Below are 20,470 nucleotides of genomic sequence, written 5' to 3'. Positions count from 1 at the left end.
CTGGAACTATCGTCAGAGGCAACCACTAAACAAAAGGTGCCTATAATATTAAACAAACTGTTTTCTAAGTTATTAATGCATTTCCTTATTTTATTAATCTGTATGGCTTTATACTGAAGTTTTAACATATTCACCAAGTTTAAGAATGTAATGTTAAAATATAAGTAATGAAAAAAATGCGCTGAGCTGATGAAGAACCTTGTAGAACACAAGTGTGGTTGTACAGTAGTTCAAAGTAACATTGCAGTTAAAATGGAAGGCTCTTTTTTAATGCCTAACCCATTACCATTACAGATTTTACAGTACTTTTCATGATTACTCATGACTTCAAGGTAATGTTGCATTTTATCCCCTGAAAATACATTTTAATCTCTCAGTGTCAGAATTAGAGGGTAAGTTGCTCCCAGACCCAAAACCTTATCTGGAGAGCTGGGCACAACATTTGCAAGTTTCCAGTCTTCAGGGACCTCACCTGTTTCTATAGCATTATTCATAATAGTAGCCAGTGCTCTACATAGTCTACCCTTGTTTCCTTGAACACCATAGGATAATTCTCATCTGGGCCCGGTGATTTGTTATTTTTTAGCTCCTGTAGCTTTTGTAATACTTCTGCTTTACTGATGCTGAAATCATTAAGAACTATATGTGCAAAACTGGCAGGACTGGCGGCACATTCTTTGTATCCTCTCTGGTGGAAACATTCCAAAAATATTTGTTTAATACATCAAATATTTTGCAGTCCTCATAAATCACATTTCTTTTGCTTTCATAGTTTTTGGAAGACATTTTTAGGATTTTGATTTGCATCTCAGGCTATGTTTTCTTTCTAACTTCATTTTTAACCTGTTTAAGCATGCTACTATATTCTTCCCAATTGCTTGCTCTTCCTTCTTACTTGTAAACCATATATCTGGTGAAACAAATGGTGAGCCTGTTAAACCTGATCTTTTTCATTTGAGGTATATACAGCTCTAAAGTATATAGAGCTACTTAAGGCAAACCTACTTGATAATTATAATAAAATAAAAGTAATTGTCTTTATTGTAATAATAAAATAATAAAATAAAATAAAAATCTTTACTGTAATAGGCTTACATGTTGTTATATACTACAACATAGTGCTGACCTCACGTTAGGTATTATAACAATGTAACATACAGTACTCACTATACAGTATTAATATAATAAATATTCATTTTGTTTAATCACACCTTCTTGCACTAATACAAACATCCCATTTGTTGTTGAATCTTCACACCTTGAAAAAATCCCATGAATAACATTTAAATTTAAATAGATTTTGTATGGGCAGAAAGCTTGTTGATTTTTTTGTTTTTGCTTTTGTAGTTTAATTGTCAATCTACAAATATCTTTTTAAAATGCAGTATGTTTGTTAATACAAAGAGAGAAAAAAATCTATAGCAGAAATCATCTTGTTAAGAAATAATGGTATACAGACCATTAACCTGGTACTGTGGCAATGTGTCCCGTCCCTGTGTGCATTTCTGTGTTGTATGTTGTGTGTGGTGTGTTAATGTTAGTGTATAGGCATTGGTACACGGGACATAAACGGGTCTGTGTTTCACGTGTGATTTAAAATGTATAATTGTATTTAGGCACGGGATTGCACATCACTTCACGTGCATTTAAAGTATGTAATATGTGAGCACGAGGTTGCACATAATTAATTCACGTGCTGGGATTCAAGTGAATAATTAATTAGTAATTGAATCCCGGCACAACAGTATATATAGATGCACGTTACCCTCACTCAGGGTTGTGTGTTCGGTGAGTGGAGAACAAGTGTGGAGAAGAAGAAACTAAAAAGATAACAATTGCTATTGCTACCAGCACGATACTTGTTTGTTTATTTAAACTCACCGTGTTTGTGTGTCTGTCCGTCCACAGTTTGTTAATGTTAGTCCGTTTTGTTTGTCTATTTATTTTGGCGTAAAGTGCCGTGTCCTGTGTTTTGTTAAAACCTTTTTATTTATAATAAACCGGCGCAAGCAAGCGTCTTCATTTCATTTCATCTGTCCTGTGTGTTATTCATTTCCTGGATCTGACAGCACCACTCACCCAGCCGTGTGACAGGTACACAAGAGGAGTTAAGCGGTTGTTTAAACATTCTTCTTAAAATACATTTGAGAGCGACTCAAGTATTGCGAGGAAACTGACAATTTGGATGACCAGATCCAACTCGTTAGTAAATTTTAAACCCTGTTCCGTGCACCTCATTGCAAAAATAATAAAGTTAGCATCATTTTTATTTTTATTATTTATTATTATTTATTTCTTAGCAGACGCCCTTATCCAGGGCGACTTACAATCGCAAGCAAATACAAATACAAGTGTTACAATATAAGTCATACAATAAGAACAAGAAATACAATAATTCTCAAGTGTGACAAATCACAATTCAATAATACAGCAGATAATAGTGAAAGTTACATCTGGATATGATTAAATAGTGATAGTTACATCAGGATATGATTAAGTACAAAATACTACAGATTAAACACTTGGCAGATTACAATATTCTGAGGTACAGGATTAAATGCAGTAAAATAGGGGGCAGATAAGAGCAAAATAAAGCATATTTAAATGAAGGGTGTACAAAAAAATGGAAACACCTGGGTAAATGAGGGACATCAAGTATATTGAAAGCAAGGGCTTCCACACAGGTGTGGCTTATGCGTTAATTAAGCAAATAACATCCCAGCATGCTTAGGGTCATGTATAAAAATGCTGGACAGGCCTGGTTGCCTATAATTATGGTTAGCATGGCTGCAAGAAGAGACCTCAGTGACTTTGAAAGAGGGGTGATTGTTGGGGCGCGTTTGGCAGGGGCTTCAGTGACCAAAACAGCTCAACTTGCTGATGTTTCACGAGCAACTAAGGTGTCTAAGGTGATGTCGGCATGGAACTCCGAGGGAAAGACATCATCGGCAAAGGGCAACAGTGGGCGGAAGCGCATATTCCAGGATCGTGATATCCGTGCATTAATTCGAAGTACAAGGCAAAACAGGTGAGCAACTGCAGATCAATTGACTGCAAATTTCAACCTGGGGCGCGAGCAGCCAGTTTCATCAAAAACGGTCTGCCGAGAACTCCACAGAGCGGGATACCATAGTGGCCCAACGCCCTATTAAGTGACATTATATTGGTGTTTCCATTTTTTGTGCACTACCTGTATGTCCCTTGTACCTTAAAGGTTTAAATTCCTAAAAGCTCTCTGGCACACTGCTGAAGAAAGAAAGTATTGGTTATTATATTGGTAATATTATTATTATTATTATTTGTCTTGCATTATGTCTTTAAATCTGTTCCATTGAACTTTAAATGCCATACCTTCCATTTCCCCTGCCCAGTCTATTTCTCTCAGTTCCTGTCTCATCCCTTCAAAGTTGGCCTTCTGAAATTATATAGTGCTGTTTGTGTATTTATTATTATTATTATTATTATTATTATTATTATTATTATTATTATTATTGTAGCCTTTTGAATTTAATATTGGACTGATCACCTGACCTCAGTGTTTCTACTACTTCTGTATTACACAGCATGTCCTGGTTGTTTGTGAACACCAGATCTAAAATTGCTCTGTCCCTTGTCGGGTTTTTGACACATTGGGTCAGGAAGTAGTCATGTACTGCACAGTCTTTCTGATTACAGTATTTCTGTCCTTACATGCATTTCTAATTTCTTTGTATAATAACTTAACTATATTATATATAATTTCTGTTCTGATTTGGGAGTCTGTACCATACCCCAGTAGCCCCCAAAAACCTTTAGTGCTTTTACCTATCAGCTCTACCCAAATATAATAACTTAACTATATTATATATAATTTCTGTTCTGATTTGGGAGTCTGTACCATACCCCAGTAGCCCCCAAAAATCTTTAGTGCTTTTACCTATCAGCTCTACCCAAATTGAATTTCTTTGGTTAACAGTCTGAGATAAAGCAATGCTATTACTTCTAGCCCATACCAAATATAGCTACACCTCCTCTCCTAACCAGTCTTTTCAGAATAGTTTATACTCCTGTATGTGGAATTATTCTCCTAAGCTAAGTTTCTGTAATTCCAACGTCATATCCCCATGACTAGTTTAAATTATTTCTAGTGTGCCCCCTTTCATTAAGCTGTAAGCTATATTTGTTGTAAAGCTTGCTTTTTCCCCAAATAAGGTTTAGAAATCATTTTTAGCTCAAAGAAGCACAGGGAGAAAGCAATTCGCTTAAGTTTTAATTAGACACCATCAAATACAGGCAATTGAAATGTAGAATACAAAATAAAAAATAGGGATGCCAGATTTAAGATTTGACTTTGTATCCCTTATGCTGAAGCTCCGGCCATAGATCAGCTTGATTGGCTGGAGGAAGGCAGAGTCATTCCAGCTCCCCTTACAGTAAGGGTGAATGTGGGGAGCTTGCATGAAACAAGAGACAGGTAAGTTCTGCAGGTAGATATAGTATAAAGTGTTAGTTAGTACATGTATTGAAAGAGGAGATGTGTCAGAACCACAGCCAAGTTTTAATTTACAATCTCTGAAAATGTAACAGATAAGGACTTCTTATCTGTTACGGCAATTCTCAGAGACTTGTTTTGTCATTGTAATTTAGATTCCTGAGCTTGTTTTGTAAGTTTCCACTCAAACATCTAATGTATTTCCGGTCACCTGATTCTCTGTGGTTGGGTCTTTTTCTTACATTTTCCAAGCGATGCAATGCTGTATGTGGTTTCCTCTTTTAACTTGCCCTCCTTCTTCCTTCTAACAATTGGTAGCAGCAGTACTATATACTGAGCTGTTTTAAAAAAAAAAAAAGACAATCATCAGTACCCATTTAAAGGCTTGTCAATACTTTTTGATCTAAAAACAGTTGGAAAAAAAATGATGTTTATAGTTATAAAACCTCTTGTCTAAATATTTGTCTAATAGTCTACCTGTTTCTTGAATACCTTTTGGTTGTGTGTGTCTTGGATCTGTACTCAGGAAGTAACCATTGAGATCTATATATTTTTTGTCCCAGTGAAAGGCAGGCAGAATAATTCTGCCATTGACATTCTGATAGTTACAAAGCGTATGGAGTCAACATACTTAAAAGGTCACAATATCACATGATTTTAAAATCCTGGAATTAAAACAATAATAAAAAAAGAAGCATGGCAAATGCCAATAGTCTACAAATTGTGTTTTTTTATCGTAATATTTAAGGAGTCTGAACTATTAAAAATGATTGCAAACATCATAATCAATGTAAGGAATAGTTAAACAAACCCAATTGCATGGCAATGCAGCTTTTAAACTTACTACTGTATTTTAAAAATGCTTAGACTTGCTTGAGAAAAATGTCTCGCGTAAAATGCTTTTTTGGGTTTCCATTCGTTCAGTTTAGTAAACCGGGCTTTTCACCCGACGTCATGCAAATGAAGGGGAAAGGTGGGGGTGATATGTAAATTAGCTATGCGTAAAGTACTCTGCTGTTTTTGAAGATTACTAGTGAAATTTTGTGAAAATGTGGTTTCCATGTGCAGAGAACACAAGTGAATCTAAGCTGCTGTAATAAAGCAATAAGGCCTTGTGCCTGGTTGGTTAATAATGTGTTTTACTGCTCTTGCCCACATTGTTTTTTAAATGTAATTTGCGGGGTGGCATTTCGTTAGTATTGAATCCGTTTTCAACTCGTTTATCTTACGACTCTGTAAGATAAACGAGTGAGGTGCACGGAACAGGGTTTAAAATTTACTAACGAGTTGGATCTGGTCATCCAAATTGTCAGTTTCCTCACAATACTTGAGTCGCTCTCAAATGTATTTTAAGAAGAATGTTTAAACAACTGCTTAACTCCTTGTGTACCTCAAGGGGTTAATGGTCTGTATACCATTATTTCTTAACAAGATGATTTCTGCTTTAGATTTGTTTCTCTCTCTGTATTAACCGCCCATCAGCCACTACTTTCTGCCGTCTTGGAATCCACAGTAACAACTGACCTGCTCCCTTGCAATATTTATAGTGATGTCACTTAAGGATAAACACGCTCATTAACATTTACACGTGAAATGCAAGTTTCCATGCGGAACTGGGTGTGGATTTTCCTGTGTGTTTCGTCATTTACACGAGTAAATGAGATTTATCCTATCCCTATCTTTGGCCTTTTTTTTTTGGTCCACAAACCTAATTTACACGATTAATTCTTCCAAACGTGCATCGCCATTTCACGTGTAAATTGCTCCACATGCTAATCCCATATAAATTGATAGTTTCAATAACGTCAAAGGTTCTATCTAAACAAGATGGTCAACTCCACTGATTTAACATTGGAACTTCCGTCCATGCCTAAACGGTGCATCATGGGAATCCAAACAGTTCCAGTATTATTATTTATTTATTAGCAGATGCTCTTATCCAGGGCAACTTACAATTGTTACAAGATATTACATTATTTTTTTTATTACATTATTTTTCATACATTATTTTTACATACAATTACCCATTTATACAGTTGGGTTTTTACTGGAGCAATGTAGGTAAAGTACCTTGCTCAAGGGTACAGCAGCAGTGTCCCCCACCTGGGATTGAACCCACAACCCTCCGGTCAAGAGTCCAGAGCCCTAACCACTACTCCACACAACTGCCGTTAGCAACTTGTTATTATTTCTACGATCAATGTTTTCACCTGGCCTGACAAGAGCTCTTTATCGCCGATGTGCTTATAGAAATTGCCACTGTTATGCATAATCATGACCAGACTGGGTGTGGTTTGGTTTGGTAGCGGGTAGATTAGGCCTATTATTATTATTATTATTATTATTATTATTATTATTATTATTATTGCGATCACTACTACAAATAATACTAATGCCTCGGAGGTGTTCCACATTTGTGGCAACACAGTAAAAAAAAAAAATATATATATATATATATATATATATATAGTAATATCTCCCTTTTCAGTTTTCCGCGGGATGATCTTTTGTAAGTTTTACAACTCCTGAATTTGGCGCTTTATTTATATGCAGTAAATGCTGGTAGCCATCAAAAAGCTGTCTTTATTTGAAAGTTGTTAATAAGCGAAAAACCATAGGATAGGATTGGTTCCTGTAAAAATGTTAATAACCAAAAGTTGTCTTTATTAGAGTTATAGCAGCATCTATTGTATAAATTATATATCTGTTTTTAATATTTATCTGTACGAATTGACACGTCTGATGATTTGAATTGTGATAAATATAAATTGTTTCGGACAAAATAGAACAATACATAAAATGAAAGTTAACATGGATACTAAAGTTGCAAGTATGCCTTATTATTAAAAATGCAGTGTCCATTATTAAAAATGCATTGTCTATTTATTGTATCAGTAGCAACTGCTTCATTTAAAAAGATGTATTCCTTTAAGAAGTTTGTCATAGGTTGAAGTCTGTTTCATATCCTTTCTCCTTATACGTGTGATCCACTGTTTACACATTATTAAAAAGTGTCTATTATTAAAAATACAATGTATATTATTGAAAATAGTGTGTATTATTAAAACACTTTGTATTATTATTATTATTATTATTATTATTATTATTATTATTATTATTATTATTTATTAATTAATTAATTAATTAATTAATTAAAGCAACTGCTTCATTTAAAAAAAATGTAAATTGACGTCTCTTAAATTATGATTTTGTATTTATATTCTTAGCTCCGTTCTCAGTTATGGTTGTAATTCATGACTGAACAGTTTTGAATACTCTAACAATAGTAGTTCTTAATGTATTTTATGCATGTTTTACTTATAAACGTTATATTTGATCAAAAGATCATCCCGCGGAAAAATGAAAATGGAGATATTACTATTTTTTTCAATATTGCCACAACCTTCGAGTCATAGTTGTTGTGTATCCTTGACAACCAAACCACGCCCAGTTTTGACTGCTTATGAATATATGTATACCAGTCACAATTCTGACAGCACTTCGGCGATAAAAAGCTCTTGTCAGGCCAGGTGAAAACATCGATCGTAGAAATAATAACATAAATGTGTTAAGGAGGGGTGTCTCTAAATAAATCTAGGTAAATCGTGTTTAAAAATGCAATCGTTTTAAAAAGAGAAGGTTTGGAATAGTAAATAAGGCAGATTTTACATTATACAGATAGGAGATAAGTCACTACCGGAACTTTGGATTCCCATGATGCACCGCTTCGACAGGGACAGACGGAAAGGCGGAGTTGAGACTATCTTGTCTATAGAAGACCTTTATAACGTCTTTTAACAAATGGCACTTTCGCCTCCAGGCCTTTAGATGGAGGTATGTAGAAACATGATTGTGTTTAAATCTTCCGAGTTTCCTGCTGAAGAGAGACGTGGGGCGGAGCTGTGCTGTGGAAAGTGAACACATACAGGATTTAGAATAGCAGTAACGGTATGGAGTTGGATGCATGTTTTTTTTTTTTTCGATTTATGTTTTAAGTCATTTAGTCGTTATTTGGTGTAGATGTCAAGAAATTAAACGACATAGTGAAATCATGAAAGTCGGAGGCTGCAAAAGAATTGAGAGAGTTAAGAAAAGTAAAATGGCATCTGTTTTGTGGAGGTACGTGTAACAGTTTATTTGACTTGAATTGGTATTCCATATGTATTTAACTAAATGTATAGTTTTGGTTTAATACTTCTGCTTCCCCTAGTTCTTCTATTGACACGTTTTTTGAGGGAGGGAGGGAGGGAGGGAGGGGGTGGGGAGAGGGGGCCTCATAGGTGTCCTGGTAGTGGTAGTCTGGAAGCTTAATATTAACATGAAATGTCAGGTTGTTTAGACTAGAGATTGTATTAATTGGTCAAACTGCGAAAATTTGTAGTCTCTACTTGTGACAATGTACCAAGTCCTGGCAATGAAACTGACAGTGGACAAATACATGTTCAATTGCAAAGACTTGGCTTTGCAGAGCAGCCTACAAAGGCAGCTACTGATACACTGTCCAGTCGATTTCTCTTTGTGGGCATACAGTACAGCTGAGTGTCTGTTTTGTTTCAGGGTACCACGTGGCCTGTGTGTATCACATTCATTTGGAACTTTGTAACAGAGACAGTATTCAACAGAATTATCACTTTTAAATTAATTCTTATTTACTTCTTTGTATTTGCATATCTATTTCAACACTGCAGACCTTTATACATGACTTGGAAAAAATTCCTCAGTAATTGCACTACAATGGATGTTTTTTTTTATCTATTTAAAACTATTAATGGGTTAGGGTAAGTAGTGCTGGAAGAGTTTGGCTTCTACAGGTTTAGCATTTTTAATAGTAAAACAAGATTAATTGAAATGCATTTATACATTTTATTTTAAAGATGCTAGTGTTTTAAAACCCTTTACAGCAAAACTTGTTTTTATCCACATCCTACACTACTAGTATCTGTTCTACTACAGTAATCCCCTTATTCACCCTACCTTGAACACAAAGAGGTACTGTTGGAATCAGACTGAGCACAGGTTTAGCCTTGTGGGAGTAGGCCTGCACACAGAATTCAAATAACATAAGAGGGGCTCTGTTCGCCTCGGTACGTTGCCAGTGTAACCTCACAAAGAATACACACCTTTTTGTAACTACAGCCACACTGTAGGCTGCAATACTAGATGTACTACAGTATACTGCCTTTTTTCCACATCCTTTGGAGTTTTTTTGGGTCTAGTCTGTTTTTTTACTAGGATAGCCTTCTTGCTTCGGTAAGTGTCAACTGTTTCAGGTGTGTGATCCTTTACGCAATGTGACCATTGCTTTTTCAGTTAAAAATGCATGCAGAGTGTAGAACTTAGCAGTAGTATTTTGGTATTTAGTGTATAGGTGGTAACTGCAGTCTGTCATAAGTGTAATGTTGGTGCAAAAAAGTATTGTGCCTTTTTTTTTTTTTTTTCAGTTTATTTACCTCAAATGTAACAAAATACATTAATATTTTGAAAAGGGGAAGTAAACACAAAATAAGTTCTCTGGTTTATAAATACTGCTTTCATTTTTTGCTTTCAGGGGTGTTTTATTGATATTTACCTAAAATGAGATACTGTATACTGGGGCAGAATACTTCAAAGTAGATGTTATCTGTGTAACTGGTACTATATGTCAATTAATGGCGGGGGCGGGATTGAGCTCTCTGAATTTGATTTCTATTTAAAGGGATCTACAAAAAGCCAAAAAAACTTAACCGAAGGTTGGTTATTTTTTACCGGGGATAATGCAAAAACACTAAGAATTTAACTTTAAAACTTAATTTGTATTTGTTTTTTAAAAGTTGTTTGACTGAAAAGTGCTGAAACAGTACAAGTAGCCTTCTGCCATTCACTTAGGATACAGAGAAAGTGAAGGGGGTTGAATTACCTCCAGTTAACATTTGGAACAGAATCCCAAAAGTTAGGTTTTCTTTATTTTCTTTTTAGTTTTCTTAAAGGTCAAGGTGCCCAGCTGTAAAGATTAATAAAATCCTGCACAAACAAACTAATAACAATGTTTTCCTGTGGTGTGCTTCTTTGCCACCAGAAAAGGAAAATGGGTTGTCCAGGGTGTCCTCGGCTCACCGCGCACCAGCAACCCCTTTAGACTGGCCGGGCGCCTGTGGGCCTGTCTGTAAGTTACCCAGAGCTGCATGGTCCTCCGATGCTATAGCTCTGAGGTGGCTGCAGAGTGAAAAGAAGCAGACGGCTCGGAGCACATGTTTCGGAGGACGCATGTGTCCGTCTTTGTCTCTCCTGAGTCAGCGCGGGGGTGGCAGCGGTGAGTCGGGGTCAAATAAAATTATTGGGCTTTCCAAATTGGGAAGAAAATGAGAAAATAATTGGCGATTCCAAATTAAAAAAAAAAAAAAACAGCCCACTCCCATCCCCCGGGTGCTTCTGCTATGCAATTATTAATTATTACTATTATTATTTATTTCTTAGCAGTCACCCTTATCCAGGGCGATTTACAGTCGTTAACAAAAATACATTAAGAATCACAGTACAAGTAATAATACAATTAAGAGCAAGATAAATACAATGACTTTGGTTCTAGCAAGTACAAGTATATGACAAAATACAATTCAGTAACGGAGCAGATAACAGTGTCAGTGATAGTTACATCAGGATATAATTAAATACAAAATACTACAGATTAAATAACACTTGACAGATTACAGTAGTCTAAAGTACAGGATTAAATAGGGGGCAGATAAGAGCATGTAAAGTGCATTCAAGAAAGAGTGATGTGTCCAGAGGGAAAAAAAAAAAGAGGAGTTCTACAGGTGCTGTCTAAAGAGGTGAGTCTTGAGGAGGTGCCGGAAGGTGGTCAGAGACTGGGCAGACCTGACACCTGTAGGAAGGTCATTCCACCACTGCAGGGCGAGGGTGGAGAAGGAGCGGCTCTGGAGGCAGGGGAGTGTAGAGGAGGTAGAGCCAGTTTTCTAGTGCCAGCCTATGTCCTGGTGTTGTACTATATTACAATAGTTAATAAGTAAACAGAACTGTGAGTTTCGATTTACATATTCAAGATGCGCATTGCCGAAGACAGGTTTATTGTGGAGATATCATTGCACATTTGGCCTCTTTAGAATAATTCTTAAAGGACTGGTTTACCAAAGCTCTGAAATAAAATCTGGTACCTGTAAGATTTTGATTAAAAAAATAAATAAATAAGTAAGTGATACAGCACAGGAGGTAATTTAGACTTGGGGAAGCAGTTGTATTTTAACACTAGAACCGCCACATGGGTCATTTTGACCCATACAATTTTAAACTGCTTCGTTATGAAAATAAGACATGCTATCGGATACAACTCAAAAGTGTTATTCGTGAACATGCATCGCAGAAACACCGTATTTAAATGGAAAATTAAATATAAAAGGCTTTATTTCCAAAATGAGCACATATATCACAACTACAAACGGTGAAAAAATGTAATAACATACATTTCAAAGGAAACGAATATGTACATATACTTGTTTACAGATGTAAACAGGTATATGTACACACAAAACTATAAAACCGAAATCATTGTTTCTAATACTACATAAAAAGAAAATATAACCCTACTTCCGGTACGATGGCTGCATTGTACTCTATGGAGGAGCGTACGCATCTGCCTGCTGGCTCTGTGCCTGCATCCAGGAGCTTTGTTGTAAACACAGACGCAGTTCCATTGAACACTATTGTGTAAACTGGTACATACAAACCTGTAAAACCAAAATATTCTTTTCCTAAAAGTAATATATATATATATATATATATATATATATATATATATATATATATATATATATATATATAAAACATACATTTTATATTTGGCACATAAGTTGTTATCCTACCTGTTATTTCAGTTTGCTGTGCATCTTGCCGTATTCCAATCAAAATGACTACTTTCAAGATTAAATATTTCCTTCTGATATATTCCCAGTTGCATTTCTGGAACAAAACGAAGGATTGATGTCTCCCAAGTACATTGAGAAATAAAGCAACTAGGCCTTCACTTAGTTGGCATCTTGGTGCAATTGTACAAATCCACAATCATAGCAATCTCTGTCTCGTAGTCGGTCTACAAAGAAAGAAAGGCTTGAAATAAAAAAAAAACGTGTGTTAGGATGAGGGGGCGTGTCTTGTTTGCTGCATTTACAAAAAAAATAGAATGTCTATGTTATATTAAAAAAAGACGTATTGTAATACATGGGTCAGATTGACCCACATGGCGGTTCTAGGTAGAACTGTTTATAACTTTATCATTTTTGCGATTCTGTCTATCAAACGCCATCATGATATTGAATTCATATATTTAGGAAGAGTCAAAAACGGACATACACATACGATTTACAATGGAAAAGTAGCATTTTAAATCCAAAATGGGTCAAATTGACCCGCATGGTGGTTCTAATGTTAAAATGCATATTCCAAAATAAATCTAACTAGGACTAAAAAGCAGGTGTCTTCAGAGTTGGTCAAAAGCAGAGAATGGTAACCTCCCAGATGTGGACTAGTCTTCAGGAAAAGTCAGGAACATTCTAAATGAAATGCGATGTTGTGGCCAGAGAGGGCGCTTTTGAGCGTGATTTGTAATCCATGAACTGGATGTAAATAACTTCTGCAAGATGGAGGAAGAATGAAATGTATCAACTAAGTACCTATTAATTTAGTTGTGTCTTCTTTTCCAAAGGCTACTGGCACCTTGACCACATTGAATAACAGTTTCGTCCCTTGAGTGATATGTATTTCCATGCATATTTTTTTAAACGTCACGTTTTGTATTGCCACAATTGCAGCATTTTACTGTACAATCTCAGGACAGATTATATCAATTGTAATATTATATTATGTTAAGGCTGGTGTGAAAAGACACAGACAATTTGCACAGGACTGCATTTTATCGGGCTTAAAAAAACATAAGGTCTTCAACACAAGAAAAAGGGGCAGATATATTTTAGAAATAGGTCATAGGTCGCAGTTTATTTTAGACGCGCTGTTTAAAAGTATTTTTTTTTCACAGTAAAACAGGTTTAAAAGACACTGCGTATCAACAGAACACTCAGTACTGCATCTCCAGCCCCGCCCCACCCATTGTTCACTGTATTTTTCATATACCTCTTCATAGTAGTGCATACCGGTAAATCATCTCCTGATCACTTGTTTTATCACCAAACTCCTCAATAATGCGATCCAAGTCATTATTTTATTACTATAATATCTAAAAAAAGCTCTGCAAATGTCTGTGATATTCTTTGAGCGCTGGATGCAGAAGCAGCTATCTTGTTTGCTTATGTCTGTGTTATCTATGTGGTGCCGGGGCTATCTGTATTCATGAGATATGCCCTTTTTTCCGGCTCCTATCAGTCTCACTCGGCCATTGAATGGTTTTCTCGGCTTTTTCCGGAGAACAAACGACTAGAGACCTGTTTTTTACATCTTTGATGTTGGATAGGGTCCGACATTGGACCGTAAAGGGTTAATATTTAATTAACAGCCATGACATGGGATCTAATGTATACCCTCTTGTTCTTATAATAGGTACCTTGCCTACAGATGACAGGGTTTAAAAACCTGACCACCTCCAGATTAAACCAAATGTGGTACTTCAGAGTTGCTCCAGGCTTGAAAAATTAGCCTGAGTGAAATGTATTTCCCAATTCAATTTTTGGTATCCTCATGACATTTCCAATAACATGAAGGGGTATGTATATTTCTGTACTTTAAAGTGTCTCTTCATATTTCCTGCAGGTTTTGGCCGGCAGTAATCCTGGTCATGCTTCCACTTGCACAAGCTGCTGAAGAGGAGTCCCTGCTGCAGGAATCGTGGAATGATTTCTGGCTGTTTCGTTTTTTTCTTAATATCTCAGGATATGCCACAATCATCATCCCAGGGTATCTCCTCATCCAGTACTACAAGAGGAAAAACTACTTGGAGACAGGTGAGGAACTCCGAAGTTCATGTTCATGTAGGTGTTTCTTATTTGGTAAAAGCAATTCTAGGTACAGTATGTGCATTTAATTGGGCTGCTAGATCTATTAAATACTGCAATATTGCTTAAAGATGTGTTAACTGTAATTGCTTTATTTCTTAAATTAAAATGGTTTCAATTAGTGGTGTCAGTTTGGTTACAAGAAATGTAAATCCTTGCATTCAGAAACTGTTAATTTTGTAAATCAGCGAAAGCTTTTTCAAAATCTGAAAATAACCAAATAACACATGACTAGCCTTTCCTTGGAAAATCTAACGTGTGTCACAAATGAAATGAGTCTGGTAGTCTCAACTAGGTCAGCAGTTCGTCTAAAAACCACCACGCAATTTGCCGCAATTGGCACATAATTGAGAGAGAGGGTGGTCCTTGTGTTGACACCAGCCCTGTCGTACAAAAGTTATTTTCGCTGCAAAAGTTCCCAGTATCTGTGTGTAAAGCACTGTGAATCTTATCCCACAAAAGACAGTAGTTAAAATTGAGTGGGGTTCGTATTGCTACTTTTTTATTTGTTTAGTCAGGTTCATCTAATAATTCATCATCATCATCTTGTTTGATTTTCAGGCCGTGGTATTTGTTTCCCTGCCATAAAAAGCTGCGTGTTTGGGAGCGAGACTAAGTCCAGTCTCCAGGAGGAAGTTTCTACAACATCCAGAAATGAGGCAACAGTAGCATCTTCATCTTCAGCCAAGCAATTTGCAAAACTACTGGTCTGTGCTTTTGGATTACAGGTAACTTGGATTCTAGAATGAAGATGCGCTTAACAAATGGGTGTAAAATATCTTAAAATTAGTACTAAAAGTCTTATTTATGTTTCCATTCACCACAGAAATATTTTGGCATGTGTGTAATTTACTTTACCATAACTTGAGCAAAATCTTTTTTTTTTTTTTTTTTAAATCTGATATTTCAGTCATTTAAATGCAAGACTGTATTTTTAACCAAAAATTTAAGTGTCAAGTCTTCCCACCCCTGTATTGGCATCAGGTGGAAAGCCATTTTTAGAGGCCCATCAAAGCCTCACAGGTAAGAACAAGGTTTCTAGGTCAAGAAGTGGTGTTTATTTTGTGTATATATAATACTGCATGTTACACCCCATAAACACTGTTTTTGCTAACTGAAAGGACTCTCTTTAATACTTCTGATGGTACTTTTGTAGATCTTACATGAACTACTTTCCTTAAAAGTGATTCCGCTTTTTTTAGCTGCTGCTTTTTCCCACATTCTAAACTAATGTGCCAAACATACTACAGAAAGAAGTCATAAAAATGTGCTCATAATTTATCAAATAATCCAATCTGGAAGCTATGGTGCTAAAAAAAAATAAGTTTTTTCCCATTTTGTACTTGGTTTACTTAAAAATAAAGGTGAAATTTATCATTCCAGGCTTCGTATCTCACATGGGGTGTCCTACAAGAGCGAGTCATGACTCAAACCTACGGGGCCGCAGACACAGAGCTGGGTGAGAAATTCAAGGATTCCCAATTTCTGGTTTTCATGAACCGGATCTTGGCGTTGACGGTAGCTGGGGTATATTGCGCCCTCACCAAGCAGCCTCGGCATGGAGTCCCCATGTACAAGTACTCCTTTGCCTCCCTCTCAAACATCCTGAGCAGTTGGTGCCAGTACGAGGCCCTTAAGTTCATCAGCTTCCCAACGCAAGTGCTGGCTAAAGCCTCCAAGGTTATTCCAGTTATGTTGATGGGGAAGATAGTTTCCCGGAAGAGCTATGAATACTGGGAGTACTTCACAGCGGTCCTCATCTCTGTGGGTGTAAGCATGTTCCTTCTCTCCAGTACCACTAACAAGCACCCATCAACAGTCACCACCTTCTCCGGGGTGGTCATTTTAGCAGGTTACATTGTGTTTGACAGCTTCACATCCAACTGGCAGGACAATCTCTTTAAGTACAAAATGTCCTCGGTACAGATGATGTTCGGGGTCAACCTCTTTTCCTGCCTGTTTACTGTGGGCTCACTCCTGGAGCAGGGTGCCTTTTTGGAGTCCCTCAAGTTCATGAGCCGTCATTCAGAGTTTGCCTTCCACGCTGTTCTCCTGTCCGTCTGTTCGGCCTGCGGTCAACTCTTCATCTTCTACACCATCGGCCAGTTCGGAGCCGCTGCCTTTACCATCATCATGACCCTGCGACAGGCCTTCGCTATCTTGCTGTCCTGTTTCGTCTATGGCCACGCAGTCACCATAGTGGGTGGCCTGGGAATAGCTGTGGTCTTTCTGGCCCTCTTGCTGAGGGTCTACGCTCGCAGCCGGATGAAGAGGAGGAGCAAAAAGGCAACCCTGATTCCAGCACCAGTGGAGAAGGTTTAGGGATAGAAAAAAATAGGATCACTATTTTGGACAAAGAGTTTTCAATAAAAGGGATAGTGCATTAAAAGAAAAGGTGCGGGTTGGTTTGTACAGTCTAGTGGAGGTAAAGAAGGGACTGTTTTGTTTTTCTTGTGTAAATGAACACGTTTGAGAATGTTATCCTACAGGCATTTGAATTCCATTGTCCTTATCTGTATCCCCGAAATAAACTGACTTCTTGATTTTGTTTGGTACCAGCAGGACTCTGACAAGCTATGGCTCCTAAAGTTGCAATTTCTGATGATTTGACCAAAAAGAAACATAAAAGCTGACTACTGGCAGCTGTTTGCTGTTACTAGACTGAAAGTAAATATTCAAAGTGTGGCCAATCGCAGTTGTTCATGGGTGTATAGGCCATTCTTCCTATGCAATCCAACAAATTTAACCCTGCCAACTAGAATCCTTTTATGATGGAGAAAGTAATTAAGCAGGTATGACTTCTGTCAGAAGCCTTCTTGTGTCTTATGAAACACAAATGTTTTTATGAAAGGTGTTTCGCACTGCCTTTCGGAGTACTATTTTTTAGTAAACGCAAAACATAGAGTTAATTTTAAAATGTCACTTGTGATACTAATTGTAAAATAACTAGTTTACACAGAAAAGAACATTTCTGTAAAACAACTTCAAAATACAACTAGAGCTGTTGTGGCAGCCGATTCAGCCATTATGTTCATTATAAAGCCACTGGTATGCAAGCTAGGTTCAGAATGTTGACGTTCCTTCTATGCAGCAGTTTTGCTATTTTTAGTTCATAATATCAACAATACCCTCCATACCGGGCATTATTTGCTGCAAGTTCTGTAACTCCAATATTTTCCCTATTAATGGATTTCTGTTCATTCCTATTACACTGATAAAGGCATTTGGGAAAACATTTGTCTACTTGATTTAGTTTCTTAAATGTACCTATTCAATTAATTTACTGAACACTCATTTACTACTGGGCGGTCCATTAACAAAAAAAATGCCTCTTTTTTTTTTTTTTTCCCTCCCCTAGCTATATACTTGCAAACTCAGTGATATTTGAACATTTTTATTAATTTTCTTCATATTAAACCTTGCATTAGTTATACTGGATGGAATACAACTGAAGCTGATGGTTTTGAGGACTTTCTAGTTCATAATACTGAGTGATGAGAAACGGTATGTTTTTATAGACAACAATATTTATGGTCCTCTTTGTATTTTAAATCATAAGTCTGAGGTTATTTATATATAATCTTTCTAAGCAATGTAAGGCATCTGGTAAGTAGGACGAATGTTCAGTTGTTACTGGTTGTAAAAATATTTAGATGAATGCTTTTTAAATGTTGCAAATTCAAGCTTGTTTTGAAAGGAGGTTGATTTTTGTGCAAATTACGGTTTTATCCTGTTTTAGATTTTTTTTTTATCCACTCATTGCAAAATTAATCCATTAAATCTGTTTTGCCATCTTCATAAATGTCCTTTTCAGTATTTAATACATTTTAAGGATGACAATTATTTAGGAATCATATTAATTTAAAGTACAGTATGGATTTAATAAAAAAACATTATTCTTACCTCGTATGATGAAAACCACACAAAGTGAACTCCCAGTCTCCATGTTGCTTGGTCATAAGAAACAAACTGATCTCTTACCCAGAGATCATTGATCTAATCCTTTTCGGCAGCAAAGCCAGTGTACTTCCTCCATAAAACCCCACATTTTATCTGAATCATGGGGGACGGGGGACGGGGACATTCCATTTCTCGGGTCTGTACAGAGAAAGTGAAATAAGTTGCCTCTAGGATATCTCTTTTATCGAATTTCTTTTTATACATCAGCCACCTGTTCTACAACAGTCCTCCCTACCTTTCACCAAGATTCATATCCCACCCTATGGTATCTAGAGTCATTAGAGGGGTTAACCACGTAAGGCCCAAGGAAACACTTCATCCCTTATTGTAGCCTTAGCCTAGTATTCAACAAACTTTGGGTACTACTGTTCAAACCCTAGCTAGTGAAGTAAAATTCTTAATTGGGGGTGGGAGGCATTTCTTGTGCCTGTGATCTTAGCAAGAAGGCTTACAGAACCAGGGCAAACCGGTCTCCAAACAGACCATTTCCAGTTTGATCTCATCCTGCATCAAATCTATTGCAGCCTTGGAAAGAAAGCATCTTCAGGGACCGTCAAAGCTCACGTGGTAGGGTATGGCTACTTTAGGGGCATAACGAAAATCTGCCCAATACAAGACATCTGCCACGCTACTACCTGGGCTTCATTCGAGCCATTTATTAACATATGCAAGTTATAATGTTAATAAAGGTCTCAAATGAAGCCCAGCAGTAGGTCAAATTTAACATTCGTGTCTTGCTTTCACCCTACTTTTACTCATTGTCTTCCTCTGCTAACATCTAACCTACCACCCTCTTGTCTTAATGCTTTGGTATGGTTCACTTTGTGAGCGAAGCTCATCATACGAGGTAACAATACCAAGATGACCTATAATATGATGATAAACTCCACACACGTTCCCCCTCTTTCCTTTACTGTCTTATTTTTTTAATTTGGACAGTGATTAGGATATGACGGGTTTTATGGAGGAGGTACACTGGCTTTGGCGCAGAAAAGGTTTAGATCAGTGATCTCTGGGTAAGAGATTGGTTTGTTTCTCCTGACCAAGCAACATGGAGACTGGGAATTTATTACGAAGAAACCATTAACAGGTAATCTTTGACTTTTGTACAGTATTTAGAATAACCTGAATCCTGTGCACTTGTATATGTAACTACTCCTGTAATTATTTGGTTAATATTTTTATCGATGCATGTAGGTACTGAGTTTTATTTTACTGGGACTGTTTCTGTGTCATACTAATCTGCTTTAACTGAACATGTAGTGTATTTTATGTATCTTTGCCTTTTTAAACATCAGTTTGTTTAACATGTCAGAAATGTACATACAATGGTTTTACTGTGAGCTTGCTGTTGATCTATTTTTGGATAGTGTTTTTGTAGCAGTCTGAGGTTTAATGATTGGATCCTATACTTTGAAATAAATCACCTGTAAATGTTTTGAATGTGTGAACACTATCGGTTCAATGCATAATTTATTTGCTAATTTATGGAAAACCATGTTTCCTTATCTCAGAAAGGAGATGGTAGTTGGAATTAAATTGGCTTTGAAAGAAAATTAAATCTTGGCTTTGAAAAACACCTTTGATTTGCTTAGCAAAAACAAGTAATGACAGTTTGCATTTGCTCTGGCACCTTAGTTACTCATTGTTATAAGTTATACAGGACAACCCAACGGATGATTCTGCTGAATTTAGACTCATTTCTACTTGCATCACAGAATATACAAGGTCAAATAAACTGCTTTTAGTTTTGAAAAGTTACCAATGTACTGTATATTCAATTTTTTAGAAAAGTAAAATGTGTGAAAAGGTTTATTATAATCCTCTGAACTTTTGACCACCGATTAAGAAACTCAACTGGTGGTCAGTACCTCATAGCAACAATTAGACATTTACAAAGATTGTTTGTTAAACTGCTAGAAATTGTGTATTTTGGTTTATGTTCACTAAATGCTTTTGTCTGCGACCATTTCGCAGAATATGAAATGAACCATGAGTATTAGCATGTTAGCTCAACTTTATCACAGTATTAAAAGTAATTAGC

The 20,470-nt window shown here is 36.5% G+C and overlaps 1 protein-coding gene across 3 annotated transcripts; it reads left to right on the top strand.

The window, feature by feature from the left end:
• The first annotated feature begins 2,768 nt into the window (after positions 1–2,768).
• LOC117402273 (adenosine 3'-phospho 5'-phosphosulfate transporter 1-like) lies at positions 2,769–19,864 on the top strand. Of its 3 annotated transcripts, none has more exons than XM_059024312.1 (4): positions 2,769–3,028; positions 14,225–14,415; positions 15,028–15,194; positions 15,850–19,864. In XM_059024312.1, exons 1-4 carry the CDS (start codon positions 2,775–2,777, stop codon positions 16,786–16,788), a joined length of 1,551 nt encoding a protein of 516 aa, XP_058880295.1. In that variant the 5' UTR covers positions 2,769–2,774; the 3' UTR covers positions 16,789–19,864. The 3 variants fall into 3 exon arrangements, with proteins under 3 accessions (XP_058880295.1, XP_058880296.1, XP_033859140.3); XM_059024313.1 differs by lacking the exon at positions 2,769–3,028 and adding an exon at positions 8,197–8,419; XM_034003249.3 differs by lacking the exon at positions 2,769–3,028 and adding an exon at positions 8,199–8,590.
• The last annotated feature ends 606 nt before the right edge of the window (positions 19,865–20,470 follow it).

Source organism: Acipenser ruthenus, chromosome 5, assembly GCF_902713425.1.
Source record: "Acipenser ruthenus chromosome 5, fAciRut3.2 maternal haplotype, whole genome shotgun sequence".
In the NCBI taxonomy this organism is placed as follows: domain Eukaryota; kingdom Metazoa; phylum Chordata; class Actinopteri; order Acipenseriformes; family Acipenseridae; genus Acipenser; species Acipenser ruthenus.
This window is presented reverse-complemented; position numbering and strand designations above follow the sequence as displayed.